The sequence below is a fragment of the Lasioglossum baleicum genome, chromosome 4, assembly GCF_051020765.1.
Source record: "Lasioglossum baleicum chromosome 4, iyLasBale1, whole genome shotgun sequence".
Lineage (NCBI taxonomy): Eukaryota > Metazoa > Arthropoda > Insecta > Hymenoptera > Halictidae > Lasioglossum > Lasioglossum baleicum.
Genome location: NC_134932.1, coordinates 20775773 through 20796048, shown reverse-complemented (window position 1 = coordinate 20796048; position 20276 = coordinate 20775773). Strand labels below are relative to the sequence as shown.

Genomic DNA, 20276 nt, shown 5'->3' with positions numbered 1-20276 from the left:
AATCAATATTTCAAATCTTAAATGAACGCGCGCCATTCGACGCACCTCCGAATTCGCAAAATTTCTCGTTCTGTAACGTATTATTAAATAAACTGCTTTTTTCATTGACATTAAAGGTAACTGTAACATAATATACACTTTCTTTTTATTGAATAACAATTCGTTGTATCGAGTAATAGTCGTTTAAAGGCAATATTTTTATTTAGCAAAAATTTTACATAGTACACATAAATCTGTAGTAAATACATTGCAGGTATAATGTATAAAAAAAAAATATATTCTTCTGTTATTAGAAAATATAAGGCATTATTTGAATGCTATCTTTTTACATTCGTTGGAAAACAATGTATTATAAGAAATACTTTTGGTTAATACTATCATTGATATGAATTGACTCAAGATTCTTTTATGGCTTTGTCTGCGGACGCCAGCATTTTTGAGAATTCGGAGTCCTGATTGGATAATAGTGTGGATGGTGCGTCAAATTCAATTATCTGCCCATTTTTCATAACGATAACGCGATCACACGAGACAACAGTCTTTAAACGATGAGCTATCGTTAGCACGGTACAGTGCGAGAACTCATTTTGTATTGTGCTCTGCACAGCTTCTTCAGTCTCAGGATCAACAGCAGCTGTTGCTTCATCCAAGATCATTAGCTACAATTAATAAAGACGAATGAAGCTATTATTAATAAATTAATTTAATAATATAAAATAGGCGTCGTAATGCACAGACTAATATTGGGTTGCTGCGTATGAAAAGTCCGGTTTTTTTACAGTAACGTTAAACAAACACACACTACTGTGCAAAAGAAAGAAGCACCCAGTATAATTATAAGATATAATGACAAACAATATCTTTATGTAGAAATTGTATTCTACAATGGTTGATTTATTGCATTTGAAGTATTAGATAATCCACAATAACACATATTCTCAGAACTATTCAATTAAACAGCGGAATCCTTTTTCAAAACTTATTGTGTTCTTATTTGATTGTTTACGCTTTTCTTTTAAATATGGCCGGGTGCTTCTTTCTTTTGCACAGCAGTGTACCTTCTTCCTAAATAAATCTAGTTTGTCGAAGTAAGCACCATTGTAAACAATATATTCTATCAACGATTTCATATGCAGCAACCTAATATCTACATAATATTGTAAAATGAATACTATACTTTGGTATTGCGTAGAAGTGCTCTGGTCAAACAAAGTAATTGCCTTTCTCCAACACTCAAGTTGTTCCCTCCTACTTCAATGAACGCATCTAACAGTCCCGGCAAGTTTTTCACTTTTTCTTTCATCTTAGTCTTTTCCAAAGCACTCCAAATATCCGAGTCGTCGCATTGCTTAAATGGGTCTAAATTTGACCTGCAATACATATTAATAATTTTTCAAATTATCTTCGGACATATCTTTTTGTGAAATCCTCGACTGCAGTTACCTTATAGTTCCGCTGAATAAAACTGGGTCTTGAGGAATTATAGCTAATTTACTTCTCAGTATGTCCAGGTTCACTTTTGCTATATCTATGCCGTCAATTTTAATCTTCCCAGATGAAATTTCAACTAGCCTAAATAAAGCAACAATAAGGGAACTTTTTCCTGCTCCTGTTCGTCCAACAATACCTGAAATTTGTTATATTGTGACATGTAATTTATAACATCAAAAACGTTAGAAGAATTTAAAAATACTGTTATATTATTTTCAACCTATTAAACATATTAAAAAAGAAAATAAATTTCTATTGCACTCTAGTTTGTAACAGTCCAGGTAGAAAGTTTTTATTCTCCATAAAAATCCACTGTTTATCGATAACAATTTTTATCCGTTGTTTACAACGGATTGTTTTCAAACTATGCTTACCTACATGTTCTCCAGCGTTCGTGACAAATGAAATATTATTTAATATCGGCGCTAGCTCTTTCCTATAACTCAATTGAACTTCATGGAATTCCAGTTTACCATGAGTTGGCCACTCGTTGGAAGGATCTACCGGTGACTTGTTGGAAATACCTTCCTTTTGTAATGTCTACATGGATATACTTTTGATTAATGACAATAATCTATATTTTGGTTACTAGTAAATTGCGAATGTTATGCATTTATAAATGATTAGACTGCGCATCTTTATGCAAAGTAAAAATTGTCTGCACCGACTGCAAGAAATAGAAACTGAATTAAATGTTGCTTCTTCCCTTAATGATAATACTAGACGAGAAATCATATATTGACATCTTCAATTTTTTTAATTTTCCAACTATTTTGAAGTTCATCTACTCAATTTTGATATGAATACATAAAGACCCGCAGTCTAATAATGACTATGAGTGCAACTTGAAACAATGAAAATATTGAAAAAGTAGAACAGTGTCCATATGTTATTTTCAAATGATGAAACTTATTAACACGTTGAACGCCACGGTGTGGTCATTGGTGACAGGCACCACGGAATTACTTAAAAATGATTGTCATAAAATTAATGCCACTACATATTAATTGATTAATGCTGTCATTAACTAGATTGTAAAAATAAGAATAAAGTAAGAACTTCGTTACGAAGTCAGTAACGATGGTTATTAATAAAGCTGATCGTGGCAGTCAATGTGTTGAAGAAACAAATTTCTAAGTTGCTCCTGGTCTTTCGAACAAATGCAGAAAATTTTAATTTGCATAAACATCCGTAGGTTCACTGTAAAATTTATAATAATTTACTGACTCTTATATAATGGCTTATCCTTTCGACGCTTATAAAACGTGTCTCTGTCTCCGCCATCAAACGTACAGTGTACTGAAAAACACCAGTCATTTGGGTGGAATATGCCATCGCCAAGCCTGCAAAAGCTGGTGATAACTGATTTTTGAACGCGATCACAAGAAAAGCAGTGATGGAAGAAGATAAAATCGCCAAACTATCAAGTCTCGCCGCTGACCACCTCATAATCGACTGACATAGGAAAAGACCCAAATTATTCAAGTCGAATAGCTCTTCGAATCTAAAAAATTTTAATAATCATATGTCTGTCAAAATTTTTAGCGATTTTTTAAGTAATATATACCCAAAGAAATAAATTTGTTGAATAATTGCTCATGGATGCATCTCAATAACCGTAAATTAAAAATATTAGAACTAGTGTTCAGTAACATACTTGTCCGTAAAAGCTTTTTCCTTTTGAAATGCGTGAATAGTATTCAGACCATGGACCGTAGTTGTAACGAAACTCAAAACGGGCGATCTTGTAGTACTTTCCATTCGCTTGAAATCTCTCATTGCCACTCTGAAAACAATTTAACTTTTTATATACTTAAATGATAATAAAAAATATCGTTCGGTACTATTTAGAAATCTGTTATTTTTACCTGAAAATTCTACTAATGCAAAAGAACATGGAACCGAGAATGATTAATGGCAAGGAAAACCAGGGTATTATTACACATATAAAAATGATTGGGAAACTGCACGTGAAGAAATTCTGCACCATATTCTCTACGGAGATCGGTATGTAATTGTCAACTAAAACCAAGTAACAAATTAAAAATCAGATCATTGTGGAAATAATTAATACACTTACCTTCGTCTATATCGCGGCTAAAAATATTTTGTATTCTGCCACTAGGCGTGGTTTCAAAGAATGTTAACGTGGACTCGATCATCTTTTTGAACACTTTATTATGTAGCGTAGTTGAAGCACTAATCGTAGTGTAAGTGATAATTAAACCACGTATCAGACTTGTAATCAAAATAGCCCCGATGCAGGCGCCATAAACATTTTTGTAATATGCCAAGTCGGGATTATCATTCAGGTTCTCTGATACTATAGTTTCATTAGTTTGGGGATCAGTGATGTTCTAAAAGAAAAAGAAACGATTGTAAAATAGAGATACAGAAGTATATGTTTTACTCAATCAGCGTCTAAAAAAAATATTTACTCCACCACCAGCTTTGATCCATGTAGCTAACCACCAAGTACTGAACGCAGAGCTTCCCACGTTTAAGAAAAGTGTACAAAATACTAAAAGAGCCACAAAGTAACCACCTGCAGATTTAATGTACATGTGGTAGGTGTGTAATTTCACTGTACCAGTTTCTACTTTCTCTTGTGTGATCAGGGTCGCCCCTAGAAAAAGTAAACATAAATTTAATGAACTGCATAATAAAATCATAGATTTAATTTACGATAAAGGTTATACCCGGGTTTGGTGGTAAAATTCGCATCCGGCCCGATTTTAATCGAGCTTGGACCTCGATAGCCTACAATCTTTCTCTTCTCTTTCAATTTCTATATAAAATCTACATTATTTGATCTTTTCGTGTTTCTCATGTTTTACAACCACAGTTTGCAACGGAAAAATCTGAAAATGATACCTAATATGTGGCCTAGTATCCACAATGTGTCAAATTTTTTCCAGAATATTGAATTGTCAATAAATGGGGAAAATGGGCCAAAAACTGGTTTTTCGATTTTCCTCAATAACTACCCTTACGGATAAGATATGAGGCTGAAACTCGACAGAGAGGGGTCTTTTTGGGTAGGCTATCAAATAGTCCAAACTCGATTAACACATTACCGACCGGTGATTATTGCATAATTTTGAAAAATCTATGGTACATGGCTAAACACTTTTTAATGGAACGTTCAATAGCAACAGCAATTTTCATTGTGAACTAACAGGTCACCCTCAATAACGTCATCTAATAGTTTCATTTAAGATTGCAATGTAAAAGAATATTTCTATGAATTCTTTTGGTACAGCACAATTATTGAAAATCCTATTATAATAGGCTTCCGGTAGGTAAACCCAGGTATAGCCTTTGTAATTCGTACCTCCTCCGTGCATTCTACTTGACGTTTCACCATTTACACAATCGTCTCCTGAGTTACTTCTAACAGTTTGCATCTTCAAGTCGTTGCCAGAGTTTTTACTTTCTAATTGAGCACCTGAAGCGGTTTGTCTACAAAATGATATCGAAATAAACGACAAGATTAAGCGATAACAAAGCGATGTTTAAATAACACTTACTCCTTTGTATTGTCCTCAGTCTTTAATAGGGAGCTGTGCACCATTGCAGTATACTCCTTATTTAATTGCATTAATTCATCATGAGATCCTTGTTCTATGATTCTACCATTACTCAATAAAAAGATTTGATCACAGTGCTTCAAAAACTGGAATTGGTAAAAAATTATGCCATTTATTCATGGTACAATAACTCTAGGAAAGTGTCGAGTATTTTTTAACGATTTAACAAGTATAGCTCGAATAAAAAATTTCTAAGAAGTGCCTTTCTTGCAAAAATCTTTTTTGCATGTCATTTAATAAACCAATGCTTCTATTTGCTGAAAAAGGTCAGATCGTTTGGTACAATTTAAAAAAAGTTATCTTGTTTAAAAAGGCGTTCGAATATATTAATGCGAATCAGGAGAAAGCATAAGTCGAGGTATGACTGTATTACCTGAACTTGATGCGTCACAAAAAGAACACATTTCTTCTTGAGTGCTCCGAGAATCAAATTCTTAAAAATGTATGACCCCACGTGTACGTCTACCGCGCTCAACGGATCATCCAGGAAATAAATATCTCTTGAATGAAAAAAAGAAACCATTAAATAGTTTTTTTTACAAATTATTGATTAGCATCAGTGCTAAAGCAAACCGTGAATCTGCAGAACAGGTTCGCTATTCTTGAATTCTTTCAAATATTTTAGTGTTTTAAATTGCACCTATTCATTTTTCTCATAAATGCATAAAGTCCGCAGTCTATTTATAACATATTGAAAAATCATCGAAATCGGAGGATAGGTAACACAGTTCTACAGTTTTATCACGAAAACATTTCTCACCGGTTAGCATAAAGTGCTCTAGCCAGAGCAACCCTTTGCTTTTGACCTCCTGAAAGATTTATGCCTCGCTCGCCGATCTCGGTGTCGTCACCACCGGGTAACATGTTTATATCTTCCTTCAAGTTGCATACGGTAACCGCGTGATAATATCGTTGAGCATCGAACTGGTTTCCAAACAATATATTTTCTCTGAGCGTTGCATTAACAATCCATGCTTGCTGACTAACATAGGCGCATGAACCTTCTCTGAAAATATGTCCCTCGGTCATTTTCAGCTGCCCCAAGGCAGCAAGCAGTAGACTAGATTTTCCACTTCCTACGTGGCCACAGATTCCTATCAATCCATCTTTCGCAGCCCCAAATTTAATGTCCGAAAGTACTTCGATATATTGAGTCTCCTTGGAAGATTCGTTAAGCTTTTCCAATTCAACTTTCTTCATCGAATCCTTTCTGGAATCAAATATCGAGAACTAATTTAGGCAAAACAACAGAAAATAATGGTAAATATTTCATTAATCAAAAACACTCACTTTCCTCCATTATTAATGTATCCTGAATCGTTAGCGTGCAAAGTGGAGTTTTCATGAACAAATGTACCATTAGCAATGACTACTGCTTGAGATTTCACAATTGGTTTTGATGCATGGCATGTGCTCTCTTCTAGAAGCAATACGTTCTGCACAAATGTCGCTAATTATTATAACTGTGTTTCAAAGCTTAACAGTTAATGAAAGTAATGTTAGCTAGACGATAACATATTTTTCTCCTGATTCATGCAGTACACATTATTAATAGTTGTTCAGAGTATTTCAATGTAAAAAATTTATAAAAATATAGAATAGATTTAATTGACTACAATATTTATCTGAAGCCATATCTCTTTAACACTAGGTTTATGGGACCCGTCAAAATGATGGGTTCTAATATTTTTAATTTGCGATTAATAAGATTGTAAAGATGCTCCCCTGAGGAATTATTCACCAAATTTATTCCTTTGGATGTATATTATTGAAAAAATGGCCAAAAATTTGGATAGACACATTCTTGTTATTATGTTTATAAAATAATGTGAAACAGTTATTTCTAGAGCTCCGTAAACCTGAAGTGTTAAAGCATGTTAATCATGTTAACTCTGTACATAACTATTGTACACAAGATGAAAATCATTACACAGTGCTTTGTTCGGAACCCACAACCAAAACGAGTAACAATGACATTAAATTTATCATGCTGATATATGTAAAGTAATTGTATATTGTAAACGTGCTGCAAATGCTCAAGCGTTTATAACATACGCAACATGCGAAATTAAATTTGCTGAAGTCACCAGTGCGCTAACTTTAACAGACTAGACGTACCCATACCATTTCTATATTTACATTTATTGACTGAGAATGCATTCTACGCTAAATAAAATAACTCGCATAACACTGTGCATTGGAACAAACGAAAAAGCATGCATGCTATCAACTCCTCATTCGCAAAACTAAAGAAGAATCATAGGCACTACTGAAAATGCATTTACAATATCATCTCCATGATTCCATTAGTACTGTTAGTAATTACTGTTACAAATAAATAGATAAAAATAAACACCTGCAATCTGTTGAGTGTTATCTTTGACTCGGCAATACTAACTAAGGCCACTTGTATGAACATGAAAGAGGAACGAAATTGAGAATTGAGTAACGATATGAATGGAAACACCTGGAAAAGTAACATATCGTAGTTTAAGTTAATTGTATTAATTACTATTATTTTGTAATGAATTATTTCTAGATATTTTGTTATATATAACATCCGCTCTGAATTCGATTACGCTTATACAACTGCATGTGCGGATAATAATACCAGAGGGAGGAGTAAGAGAAAAAGCAATTATCTTTTACTTATTTACACCGCATACAGCACTTTCCCTTTTACACATGCGACTGTTATGAAAAGCTTCTGAACCTATGTTACACCACCTAACAGCCAGGTACATATTATTAATAACACAAATTTCGTGCAAATTCTATGTATCTTTTCCATTAATTTATATTAATCCCTTCGCGTCCACTCTACACTTCTAGTTACTGGGCATAGGTAGCCAAAATAATTTGAATAATTTTCGAGAAGATAGTAGTACAAATTACTTCTCTTTTGAACTAATATGTATGGAATATTTGTCTTCTTTAGTTAAGACATAGTGAAACATAAAGAAAAATATAACTTGATAAAAAATTAGCACGCGGGACCGACCCGTCATCATCTAATTTGACTTCTAAACGTGACGATGGGTCAGGGGGATATATTAAACAAATGTTATGGTAAAATGCACGAAAACTGGTTCGCTAATAACAGGTACAGAAATTGACTCCCATAAGTTTAATTAAAATCTCGAAGCGTAAAATTACGAGAGATCCGAACATTAAATTGTACTTTAAACTTAAACTTTGGGAGACCTTGAATCTTCTAAGGGCTATACGAGCGTCGAAAAAATATCGTGTGGCGTCCTTAAGTGAAACGAGTGCCAGTCTCATCATAGTTCCAAAATATGTTATAACTGGGAAAGCCTGTAATACATATTTTATTAAACGCAACACTTATTTCATGTATAATAAATGTTCCGGTAGCTACTGAAGCAAAAATGTTTATTATAAATGACTTATTCTAATATTCCTCCGAAAAAATCTGTCGTTGTAATAGTATATTAATTCATTGATATTTGAAAGACCATACCTGTGCAGCAGTTAAACTATTGCCTGACGATAAATGAGCTATGATCGTGATGATCGCCGATATTACAGGTACAGCTGGCGTTAAGGAAATAGCAAGGCTTTGGAAATATACAGTCTTGTGCAACCAGCTCTTTTCCTTCTTTCGTATATCTAAAAGACAATGATTATAGCATAGAATATACAGCACTATGTATTAGGTCGTTGCATATGAAGTGTCCGATTTGTAACAGTAACGTTAAACAAATAGAACGTTTTCCGATATAAAACTTGTTGATCAAAGTAAGCACTATTTTAATCAACGTATTCTGTCAACGAATCTTCTTCATGAAGTTTCCTGATTGTATCGCGATAGAAATTAATCCGATATTTGGTATGCAACAACCTCTTATAATAGTAGTTAACTGTGATAACTGAACTGTGGAATTTATGCATTTATAACAGACGACTATATCAGACGATGTAAGAAACACGATTATTATATATTGCCTGTGGCTTAATGAAATGATTAAGAGAAGAAGCAAATGTTTATGCAGCTTCTATTTCTTACAATTGACTTGGAAAATTTTGATTTTGCATATAAATCCGCTGTTCAGTGATAACTTAAAAGTAATTTTACCAAGAAGTTTGCGGCTGAAATATTTCTCCCATGAACACATTTTAATTAACTTTATACAGTCCAAGATTTCATTCATCAGTTTCACGCGTCTATCCGTAATGACAACCGTCTTTGAACGGAAGTATCCAACTCCACGAGATATAAGATACTGTACAAATAAACACGTAATTATATCGCATTCGAAAATATTTGTGAAAAATGATTGTACAGACCAAGCTACTTACTTGAAAAGGATAGAACAAAAGAAACACAAGTGTTCCGAGGAGGGCTAGTGGACCAAATATCCATAGTATATAAAATACACCGCAAGTAACGATTATTGGCCCGTTAAGGATCATAGGCCCATAAATAACGGCATCGAAAAGTCTTTGACTATCGTTAGTAAATAAATTGATTAACTAAAACCACAAAGCGGCAATAATAAACTAAATATTCAGTTTAATATACGCGTATATACTAATCAAATCTTACCTCTCCTGTGCTCTTATTTCCAAGACTGTTTAGTCTTATAATTTTTTTGTACAAAAGAGTGCTACAAGCAGATTTCAACCTTAGCCCTGTTCTGATGTTTGTGTTCCAAGTCCAAGTGAAAAATATCATTCGTAAAAGATCACAACACGTTAACAATAATGCCCACTTTATACCTTCCCAATAATTTTCTTCCGGGGGTTCGATATGTTCTAATAATTTCTTCATTAATATCATCTACAAAAAAAAAGGTTTATATAATATCTTCCAAACTATTTGTTGTTTAAAAAAGAAACATATTTGAAGCAGAACTTATTTTATTTCAAGACAATATCTTGTGATAGTCATAACTAGACTGCGAATCTTTATGTATTTATAGCTTATGAAAATTTTCAAAAAATGCTAGAATATAAAATTCGGTAGAATTCAGTACTATTTTTATTTGTTTTGGATGTACAAAGAGTGTTCCCATTAAAAATAGGATTTTATGTCATTGCACTTTCTTAAAATTTGTCTATAAAAATTGGAAATTACATAAACATCTGCAGTCTAATCATAACATTTGTCTGTTTCATCTTTTAAAAAGAACTTCATGTTTTCACCGAAGTAAGACGTTTTCACTAGTGTCGCCTTGAAATACTGGAGGTACAATAGTACATTCAGAACAATCCAAAACAACAGAAGTTCTGCTTCACATATTTTTTTAAAGTAACGAATCGCCTGAGAGGTAAGCGAGTATTAAACTCTAAATAGAACTAAAAATGAAAGTCGTACAGGACTTATAAATCCACAAAGTGTTGTACAAGTTAGTAAGATCCAAGCAATGTATATCCTTGTTCGCACAAATCGCCAAGCGACGTTATGGAAAGATGCCAAACGCGGACCACGATTGCTCAATTCCTCTTGCCAAAGTATCTCCAGTCTAAACATAAAATTGCATTTTATAAAATGTACATTTTTTGTTACCAAGGATATTTCACATACAATGGTATAACACTTTACAAATAATAATGCAGTATATATCGTTATATAAAGTTAAATTAATATGAACAGTAGATGCTAAATCCTAGGTTTACGGCATCAATAAATAAATAAATAAATAAAATACATATATACTCTGTTGCAACGCGATATCTCCGCTGTTTTGTATGCTACGCGAAATATCAAAAAGACAAAGTATTTGGTGTCCCCTTGAATTAACTAATTTGTCCTTAGCGGAGATATCACCTTATAACAGCATTAGTGGGACATTGTAATTTCTTTCAAAAACCAATTTACATTTAATCTACACTCGAGATAATTTTTTAATAAATTTTTAAGAAGACATCCATCCCCATTAAGATCATATGATTACCTCTTTAAAAATTATTTAACAAAATATTTTTAAACTGCTTCCACATATAGCACAATGGTTGAGAATCTTATCAATACGCTTCCGGTAGATAAAGTGTTACACACAAAAGCAAATCAAGAGGATAAATGTAACTTTTATCAATTGAATGTGCAAGAGTTACCTTTGTGCATTATATTTGCAAGTCTCGTAAGATGAAATATATGGTATATCATCTATTGTGATGCCCTTCTTATTAGCTTTCCATATATAAGGTGTTACCCAAGTATAAAATATGTAGGAAAATAATCCGGCACTGTCCGCTGGCATACTTCCTTTTTCACTGAAACATGGAAACGAAAATGTACAGAAACAGTTTTACTATAAGGAAAGTCTTTCAAACACGTACGGTTTTCCAAGGCGTACGGGTATAAGGTTTTTCAAAGCTGGATTATACCGACCCACACTGGATCTCCTAATATATTTTACAGGTATTTCAGGCGTACGTGCATTTGGACTAGGAAGTAAAAAATGCTCTCCCTCGTAATTATCATTGTATCTGAAAATATACAAATTTGTCAATCGACTTTAAAAGCTGATTAGCATGTAAAACTAAATGTAATATATTGCTGACAAATATATATTTTCAGCAGTGAGTACATACTATATGAAAAGTTCTACTTTAATAAAAGAATCAAGAAGATGGGTTGAGCGAAAGTTCATAGCATTTGTAAATTAAAATTGAAAGCTGAAATTCAGATATTTATTCATAGATTTATTCAATAACATATTTTCCATTCTGTTGTATTACTTTTTGCCATTTTCAAGGTAACTTCTCGTGTTATTGAATAAATACCTTAATTTTATCTTCGATTCTTAATTTGAGAATGCTACAAACTTTCTTTCCAACCCAATAATATTTAACAGAATCACATTGACTCTTAATGACTTCATCTGCAGAGAAATTAATTAATAGGTTTATGTATTCTTTTTATTGCTAAACAGTCTTGGTATGTGACTGCATTATACCTTTCATTGGCAAAAGTCAGATTCATAGTATTCTCAATGTCTTCACTATTGATAACAGCATCGTCCGTTCCGTGACTTTCGTCCATGTCTTCGGACACTGCAAATCAATCATAAATATTATGGAAAGTATGAACAGATAAGACGAATTTATCTTACAAAAAATAATAAGTAATAGTGAGTATGTATATTCAGTACGAGACACGATGAATTCTATTTATATATATCATTGCACCCATAAACAGATTAAATACATATTGTATACACACATATATATATACATATATATATATGTATATCGACATCCACGTGCTTTGTTATTGACAAAAACTTCTGTACACTATTGATAACTTTACACCTCGATACATACCTCGATTCTACCTTTATTGCTGACGACTAGGTGAGCAAATTAATTTGATTGTTAAATAGACGATACGGTGTACGAACATAACGCGTCGCGGTGCACTTGATGCCAATAATGAGCGTCAAGTACGTTCGTGGGCTGATAAGGAATCTAATCTTTTCTAATCAACATTCGAGAGTAAGTAAATATACCTGTAGCTTCAGTATTTAAATTTCCGCGTCACGGTCTGCCCTCTATATATGCACTGACAATGTGACAAGGTGACAATCTGACAATTCCCAATTCCCACTAAATAATCCCACTATTCCCACTTCCCACCGCTTTGAAGTTTTTCATCGGGATGTGGACATTGTGGACCCTGTGGAGTACTGTGGACGCCCTAGTTTCGTAAATTCGTCTCGAAACAATTGACCGTGCGATACCACTGGTAAACCACGAGTAAATAAAAGATTCGACTTATATTGCTTATATAGATTATTCTTTCGCTTATGATAAAAAGTGTATAATGTTTTCTGAAAATGTGATAAATAAATTTAAACGAAGCTTTTCTCGTGCAAAAGCTATTTACTATTTACAAGTCAGAGTTAGAAATGACAATATAATGTCAATGAGTTTTAGTCACATGGAAGATAAACAAGTTACTTTATTTGAAGTTGTTTGAAGTGCGATTTATTGAATTGTCCTTGTTGAATCCTCCATCACTGACACAGTCACAGTCACAGTACGCTCGGTCACACACAACCACAGAACCACACAACAATGCCTGAATTATTAGCATAGATTGGCATAACAAAAGTATTTATGCGTGAATGACGTGCTTTCCTTTGTGAGGTTACTTCCAGACTGTGAATATTCATGATATATTCTCTCTTTACAATTCATCTTTCAGAAATTTGAATTAAAGGAAACAAACAACAAATATAAAATTTGTTGACCATTTTTACCACATTTTATTTCAGGCTGTTTTGCATGTTTATATTTTCAATCAATTTCTATTCACGTTTGTAAAAATTAGGGGTATGCGAGAACCCGATGGTCGGGACGAATCGGGTTCCCGAAAATTTCGAGAATATTACATATAACTTTCTTGGAAAAAATTCGTGATAGACAACATTCTTTCAATGAAAAGAATTTTGTATAATAATTAAATATTTATATTATATTATATATAAAGAATAAATTATGTCGAGAATCCCGATAAATTTGAGAATCTCGAAATTTTCGGGTACCCGTCCCAATCACGAAAATATTTCGTGTTCCCGACCCGACCCGATATTTCGGGTTCTATTTATTTCGGGTTCGATATTTCGGCACACCCCAGATAAAAATATACAAAATGAACAGAGTTAATGTAATTTATTCGGTTTTTTATTTTTCGCGATTTCCATACGTCCAATCACTTGTTAATTTCAAATGTACATATTCAAAGAATCGTTGAAATTGATTTGTAACTGTAAATAGTTGTTTTTGTAACATGGTAGCTTTTTTTATAGCTTTCCTTATAATTTAATTATATGTTGTGTTCAGTTCAAAGACGTACTACAAGTATAAGTCTTTAATTATGAAGATAATATTTATTGTTATACTTTATAAAACACAGGTCACATCAAACATACACCATTCCTACGAATTTTTCATGCACAAGACAATTTACGAGGATACAATTTTCGTCTTTCGCGAATGGACTTCTTTCACATACAAAATATAAGGCCCAAAACGAATACAAGCATTCCCTCCTCCTCGTGTACAACATTCTTCTTCACAATGAAATACTTAAAAAAGTATTCTAAGTCCGTTTACTTAAAATATTGTATATTTAAGTTGCTTGCTCTCCAAGAGACATTCATAATGGTTAAAGATGCTGCAAGTAACCGAGTGGTCTATATGAACTTACATTATTTAATATTTAATAATGTTGGATTTCATAATATAACATTGGCTATTATTAAAAAAAAATTGCAGGGAATTTTCTGCTTACGTCTTTTAATTTATTCATTATAAGATAAATTATTTCGAATAAAAAAGCTAAATTTCAACTAACTTTAAGAGATATTCTTTGCATGCCAGCCTAATTAAATCGATGGGTTCAGAAGCAGATATACAGTTTCATAAATGCCAAAAGTGTATATGGCGCTCCTGCTGCCAGAACTCAAGCTGCAGCAAGTGGGATGCACAAGTGCCTCTGCTGTTCTGATGCAGCGTTGCCCACTTCGTCGGGTTGAACCGAAGTCCCCATTTACCGTAGCTTCGACTGTTGGAAACTTCCAGCGTTTATATACGCTGAATAAATGTTTTTTCTTTAAGTATCCTTCTTTTGCACTATTATGAAAAGTTGGCGTTAACGTAAACTATGTAAATGTAACTATGAATTATTATTTAGATAAATATAATACAGTATGAATTAATCATTGAAGATTATTTGCATCCGATAAGTTAACTAACTATTGTTTTTGCACGAATGCACACACGTCTTAATTCTAGCTCTGCCAATAGCTTGTCATCGAAGCTGTAATTGCAGAATTTATATATATATATATGCTTATTTTTATGATATTCGAATTTGGAACACTTCTCAATAAGATCTTAATGAAGTAGCGGATGTACAGTGTATTTAAAACTATCTGTGTGTGCGAGTATGTGTGTGTCGAAGAAAAGAAATAAGGAAAAGCATTGAACAATTCGTATAACTTAGATTTCTTCCTTTTCTTTATCAAGCAAAATTAAATGAAATAATTTTTAAAATATAAATTGTCTTTTACAAGATTGTTTGTAATCAGAATTGAAACGTAGAAACGAAACGAGAATGGAAGAAGACAAAGTAGAAGGTACTACAAATGAATTCTTATTTACCTTCTTAACGTATGTCAACTAATCAATATTCATCAATAATACTTTAGCGTTATCAGAAGTGAAACATAATATTTTCATATGTTCTGCTTAAAATTAATGCGTATGTATAATTCATTGTTTAAAAACTTTGATTTGCGATACGTTTTACCGTTGATAGCGTAAGAAACGCGATACCCGGCCTCAAAAACTATTATAATTATTCCCTCCTAACTGAGAGCTGAAACCTCTGTTTGGAGAGTATCCTGGCCTGAAGTTATTGCCCAAACCTGATAAAACAAATAATTAGAATCTTAATATCTCAGTTCAATCACAAATTGAAAATAGTTTTCTAATTCAGAAGCATACCTCCGCAGAAGTTTCCAATACCACCCAGTGACATTCCGCTTGAACCGCCAGTGGAATTTAGGAATAATTCAATGTACCTGTGAGACATGTGACTTTTGTCCTGTAACGTACATTAAGTATTAGTTTTAGGTGAAATAAAAGAAATTATTGTTTTATTATAAAAATATAGAAACCTTAGACATTGCTTTAACAGCCTCCTCGTGAGTCGCAAATTCAACATCAGCTTCTCCAGACGGACGACCGCCATTTTCAAGAATAATCCGCACGTTCACTGGCTCAATAGGTCTGAAGAACTGTAATCAAGAAAGATCATGAAAGATCAATTTGATTTCGTGGAGTATTCTTTACTTCAGACTAAGACTCACATCAGCTATATCTTGTTCTGTAGCTTTGAACGGCAACCCACGCATGTGTATGCTATGCATACCAGAATTGCCACCCCATGTATCTCCGCTACCTCTGAAGTTTCCACCCTTCATGTCTAGTCCACCACGCATACCCATGCTTCCTCCACGAGAATCAAAATTGTTTCCGCTTCCCCAGGGACCGCCATCGAAGTCTATAAGTTATGAAGAAGTAAGAAAAGAAGATCAATAAGGTATCTCATCTTCTGAACGTTTGACAATATAAAAAACGAAGGATTAATTGTTACTTTGAAATAATGATTTGGATTTGGTTGTTACCTCTGTTTCTAGAACCTCTGCCGTTATTGCTAAATCGGTTCATGCCACCGAATCGTGCACCTCTATCATAGGGAGCAGGTCTCTGATTAAAGCCTCCCATTGGCCCACCTCTCATTTTTGGTCCTATACTAGCACGTACTTCTGACAAACTGCTTCGGAAGATTTCGATGTATCTGTTAAGATCGATATTAACATTGTTACTATCCTCGCATAGACGTTACTGCCGTTTGTAACCGGCTGCCTTCGAATAAAAAACTTCAATGCAAAAATATCAATGAGCACAATGTTCGAATTTTCAATTAAAAACGAAAAATAGATATGTTAAATGGGTAACGTGAAACCAAGATATAGAACTCTGCGCGCCGCAGGTAGTCTAGTATATGTACTCGATTATTGTGTGATGTGAAGAAAGTAAAAAAAAAAAGAGAGAAAGAAAGAAATGATTCAAGGAAGAGATCCATATTGAAGATTTTGTAACAGATTAACTGTTCATACTGCACCTCCACGGATTTATTAAACCTGTGTAGATACCCTCCCACGGTGACATTGCATTCTGTCGTACCTATGTCACCCTAGCCTTTGAGATGCTGATGATCCTCAGGTATATGACAATTACAATTGCACTTTATGCAATTCGATTGTAAGAAACTAATGACCGCGTATCGAGAAGCGATACAATTAAACGAAAAAGTGTTCTCAGAAAATCAAACAGTTTCACGAGCCTCGGAGAAAGCTAGAACGTCAGAGTTAGCGTATCGTACTACCATCATCACAGTAAAACATGTTTCGTGCAATTACGAGCTGTACTTTACCAGTGATACTTTGTTGAAACAAAAGAAAACTGTGCAAAGCTTTTGAGAGCTTGATATTGATTCTTGATTTTGGTTTGCATAAAACGTACAATTGTGCAATTGTCAAACAGATGTGCCAGATTAAGATCGATGATAACTACCTCTGTAGCGCCCACCCATCCTGGGTTAGCCCTACCCACCTCCCATGGGATTTGGTGACGATGTAAGGGGGTACCTCCCGCCCGGCACCCACCCATAGGTTTCAGTTGGGCCAACAGTACTTTCGCTTACGTACGACTAACTTTCTTTTTTGTATTTGGATAGAAGCAGTTTCTTTATGCAACCAATTCGCATTCTAACGATTAACAGAAGAACGAAGCGATTTAGAGAAGCTGTAACACAACTTGGAAGAGCATCTTTACATTTTCAATGGACTTCTGTTAATATTGGAGAGTAATAAAAAAACTGCATCTATTGACAAATTTTTCCCGCTATTTACTAACAAAATTGATATACCTACATGTACTACGATCATAAAATGATATTGAAAAGTCATAAGTATACCCAAACCCAGCTAGCGTCAGTGCCCCACCTGTGTCCTATCTTTTCCTTGTGTTTCTGCAGAGCGCGCTCCGCAACATCTTTGTTAACAAATTGAACGTAAGCCTCCCCAGTACTGCGGCCCGTGTAGTCTGTCGGTAGTGAAATCCCGTTCGGCAATATCTCCAACCCTGACCCACACATAATCAAACATCGACATTGTAGCGTAACACCCATTATTAATTAAAGTATCGTCAGTTTATTAAAACCCTTATAAAGAAGCAAGATTTGAATATCCTTTGCACATTGCGTGCAAAACGTCTCGCTCCAAAAAATATACAGATACATATATTCATTTAAGATAAAAAAAAATATGTACTTTACTAGGCCAAAGTTAAGAATTAAGTTCTACCATTGATAAAAACAAAGATGTATTCTAAATAAAATAGAAAGTATGTGGAAATTATAATAAAAATTTTTCAGTTGAAGATTTTGTAGAAGATAGAACTTCAATCTTGAAAGTCTTAAATCTTAACTTGGACAGTTTGATAATTGTGAAACACAGAGACTCTGCTGATTATGAAAACAAGCATGAAATTCTAGAATGCATCGATATCTGTGTCAACGGTACAAAACTAAAACAGAAAACATTATCATCGCAATTTTTAATTAAAAAGGAATACATATTTGTTCTCTGTGATTCAAGACTATTTTTTCAATCAACAAAAATTGTACAAGAGGAAAATATTTCGTTTAAAAAGAAAATATTTAAGGATACATTGGTTATCAAGAAGGTTCAAGTGAAATTTTAATAATATATCGTAAGAAAAAATAGTTACACATACAAGCTGATATATGTTGTATGAAATACCTGAGAAGAACTGTGCTATTTCTTCTTTAGAACATCCAAATGGCAGGCCCCGAAGTCTCACACAACCATCATCCATTGCATTTTCCAGGTTCAAACCACTCCTTTTGACTACCCACTCCATTTCACCTCTTTTTGCTTTGAAGACTACAATTAAAGGGAAATTCAGAATTTTTATGGATTCATTAGATATTGGGTAGCAAGAAAATAGAGCCCATTTTTTTTATGCAAGCAATAAATTTGAATAAATAAAATATCTTCCTTTTTGTTCAATGATCTTTTGCAAAAACGAATAAATAAGAAATTGATTAAAGTTCATTGTTTGAATAAAGAAATTCGGTTTTTTATTTCACCTTAAAATACTGAAATTACTTTTTTGCCAACTCAATAGTTAAATGTATATATATATTTTCTAAAAATTCAATACTTTTATAATTATTGATTTACCTTCAATGTAACGATGGCCCATGTGGTCTCTATCTCTCTTACAAGCTTTTTCAATATCCTCTGGTGTGTCCATTTCAACATAAGCCTCTCCGCTAGGGCGTCCCTCTCTAGACATAGTCATATGTACTCCATTTTTGCCATTTGAAATGGAACAATCACTGAAGAATTTCATAATCTCATCAACGGTAGTGGACCATGGAAGTCCACGTAATTTGACAACATAGCCTTCATCATCATGATCTCCACTACCATTTGACATGGCTGCAAACTAATATAAGATATGTTACAAAATATTCAACTCGTACATTAAATTGGATTTCAGCCTTGGATTGATTTTTTGATTGATTACTTAAAACAAAAATCTGAAAATATTACGATCAAATTTTCATTCTATCAAGTTCTTGAGTATTACGAAGAGATGTATTGTTTGATTAGATAAAAAAAACCAAACAAAGAGAAAGTACTTTTATAAATTAACTAGATAATATTTTGGAAAACAAGCCTTTATATCATACTAAAATGTTCGAGTTTGAATGAGCAAAGGAAAATATTGCAAATATTTATTAATTATCATATTAATATCAAACGAAACACTTGACCATGTTCAAGTATTATCATTTGTATATATTACTCTGTTGCTAATTTTTATTTGAAAACGAATTAGGTACAAAAAAATTTGAAGGTCACAAAAAGTGAAAAAAAGTTTGAAATAGCAACATATGAAGCAAATATATATAAGGTATTGTTAATCAAAATATTGAGTTAAGTTAAGACTAAGAGAGAAAAGAAAAGTGCAAGAAATAATAAAACGGGAAGTTTATAGAAAAAATCTCGTTTTCGAAGAATGCATAATGTCGCTATAATTATGCTATAGGTTTCTTCTGGTAAACATTTTATTATTGTTTAAAAACCAAATATATTGTTTATACTTACAAATATTCTGTATTGAAATATGAACAAGAAAAATCACAAATTAATTTTAATTGACAGCAAACGCTCGGCCAACACCACGCTCATGAGGCCACCAGCAAAATGGCGTTTGCTTCTACGATGTTTAAGGCTGATTCACAATTGCCAAGGTGATCCTGCAATTATTTATAAATAACGGCTATAATAAATACATTCTTTATATTTTACAATGCATAAAATATGATATTCTGTTTTATTCTAACTTACTATAAGAATATTGAACTGTTTTAAATTAAAAAGATACGAATTCCGAACATATATATATATATATATATACATTTGAAATGCATTTGAAACAATATAGTAGAGCATGTAAAACAAAAGGTGATGTTATTCATGTATGAATTATGCTTAAATTAATTTTAAATACAGATATACATAAATAAATATAATGAACAGGAAACACTTATTCAAACGT

At 33.1% G+C, this 20276-nt stretch overlaps 2 protein-coding genes across 10 annotated transcripts; both read right to left on the bottom strand.

The window, feature by feature from the left end:
- Window positions 1-175: 175 nt before the first annotated feature.
- On the bottom strand, window positions 176-13409 carry LOC143208419 (ATP-binding cassette sub-family C member 5-like). 9 transcript variants are annotated; one of them, XM_076422870.1, is made up of 26 exons: window positions 13008-13409; window positions 12557-12877; window positions 12005-12101; window positions 11385-11534; window positions 11160-11318; window positions 10420-10567; window positions 9649-9882; window positions 9402-9575; window positions 9178-9325; window positions 8563-8711; window positions 8286-8396; window positions 7438-7548; window positions 6372-6517; window positions 5842-6291; window positions 5455-5581; window positions 5022-5167; window positions 4826-4953; window positions 3930-4117; window positions 3572-3848; window positions 3360-3513; window positions 3149-3277; window positions 2719-2995; window positions 1866-2031; window positions 1444-1627; window positions 1178-1370; window positions 176-659 (listed from the first exon to the last, which is right to left on the bottom strand). In XM_076422870.1, exons 3-26 carry the CDS (start codon window positions 12088-12090, stop codon window positions 396-398), a joined length of 4299 nt encoding a protein of 1432 aa, XP_076278985.1. In that variant the 5' UTR covers window positions 12091-12101; window positions 12557-12877; window positions 13008-13409; the 3' UTR covers window positions 176-395. The 9 variants fall into 9 exon arrangements, with proteins under 9 accessions (XP_076278985.1, XP_076278984.1, XP_076278983.1 ...); XM_076422869.1 differs by having other exon boundaries at window positions 12372-13409; XM_076422868.1 differs by having other exon boundaries at window positions 12557-13409.
- Window positions 13410-13711: 302 nt separating this feature from the next.
- Window positions 13712-19969, bottom strand: Glo (heterogeneous nuclear ribonucleoprotein glorund). Its single transcript, XM_076422910.1, has 9 exons — window positions 19823-19969; window positions 18890-19157; window positions 18446-18589; window positions 17627-17765; window positions 16244-16416; window positions 15926-16119; window positions 15734-15853; window positions 15561-15660; window positions 13712-15481 (listed from the first exon to the last, which is right to left on the bottom strand). The coding sequence occupies exons 2-9, from the start codon at window positions 19146-19148 to the stop codon at window positions 15396-15398; spliced, it is 1215 nt and encodes a 404-aa protein (XP_076279025.1). The 5' UTR covers window positions 19149-19157; window positions 19823-19969; the 3' UTR covers window positions 13712-15395.
- Between the last annotated feature and the right edge of the window lie 307 nt (window positions 19970-20276).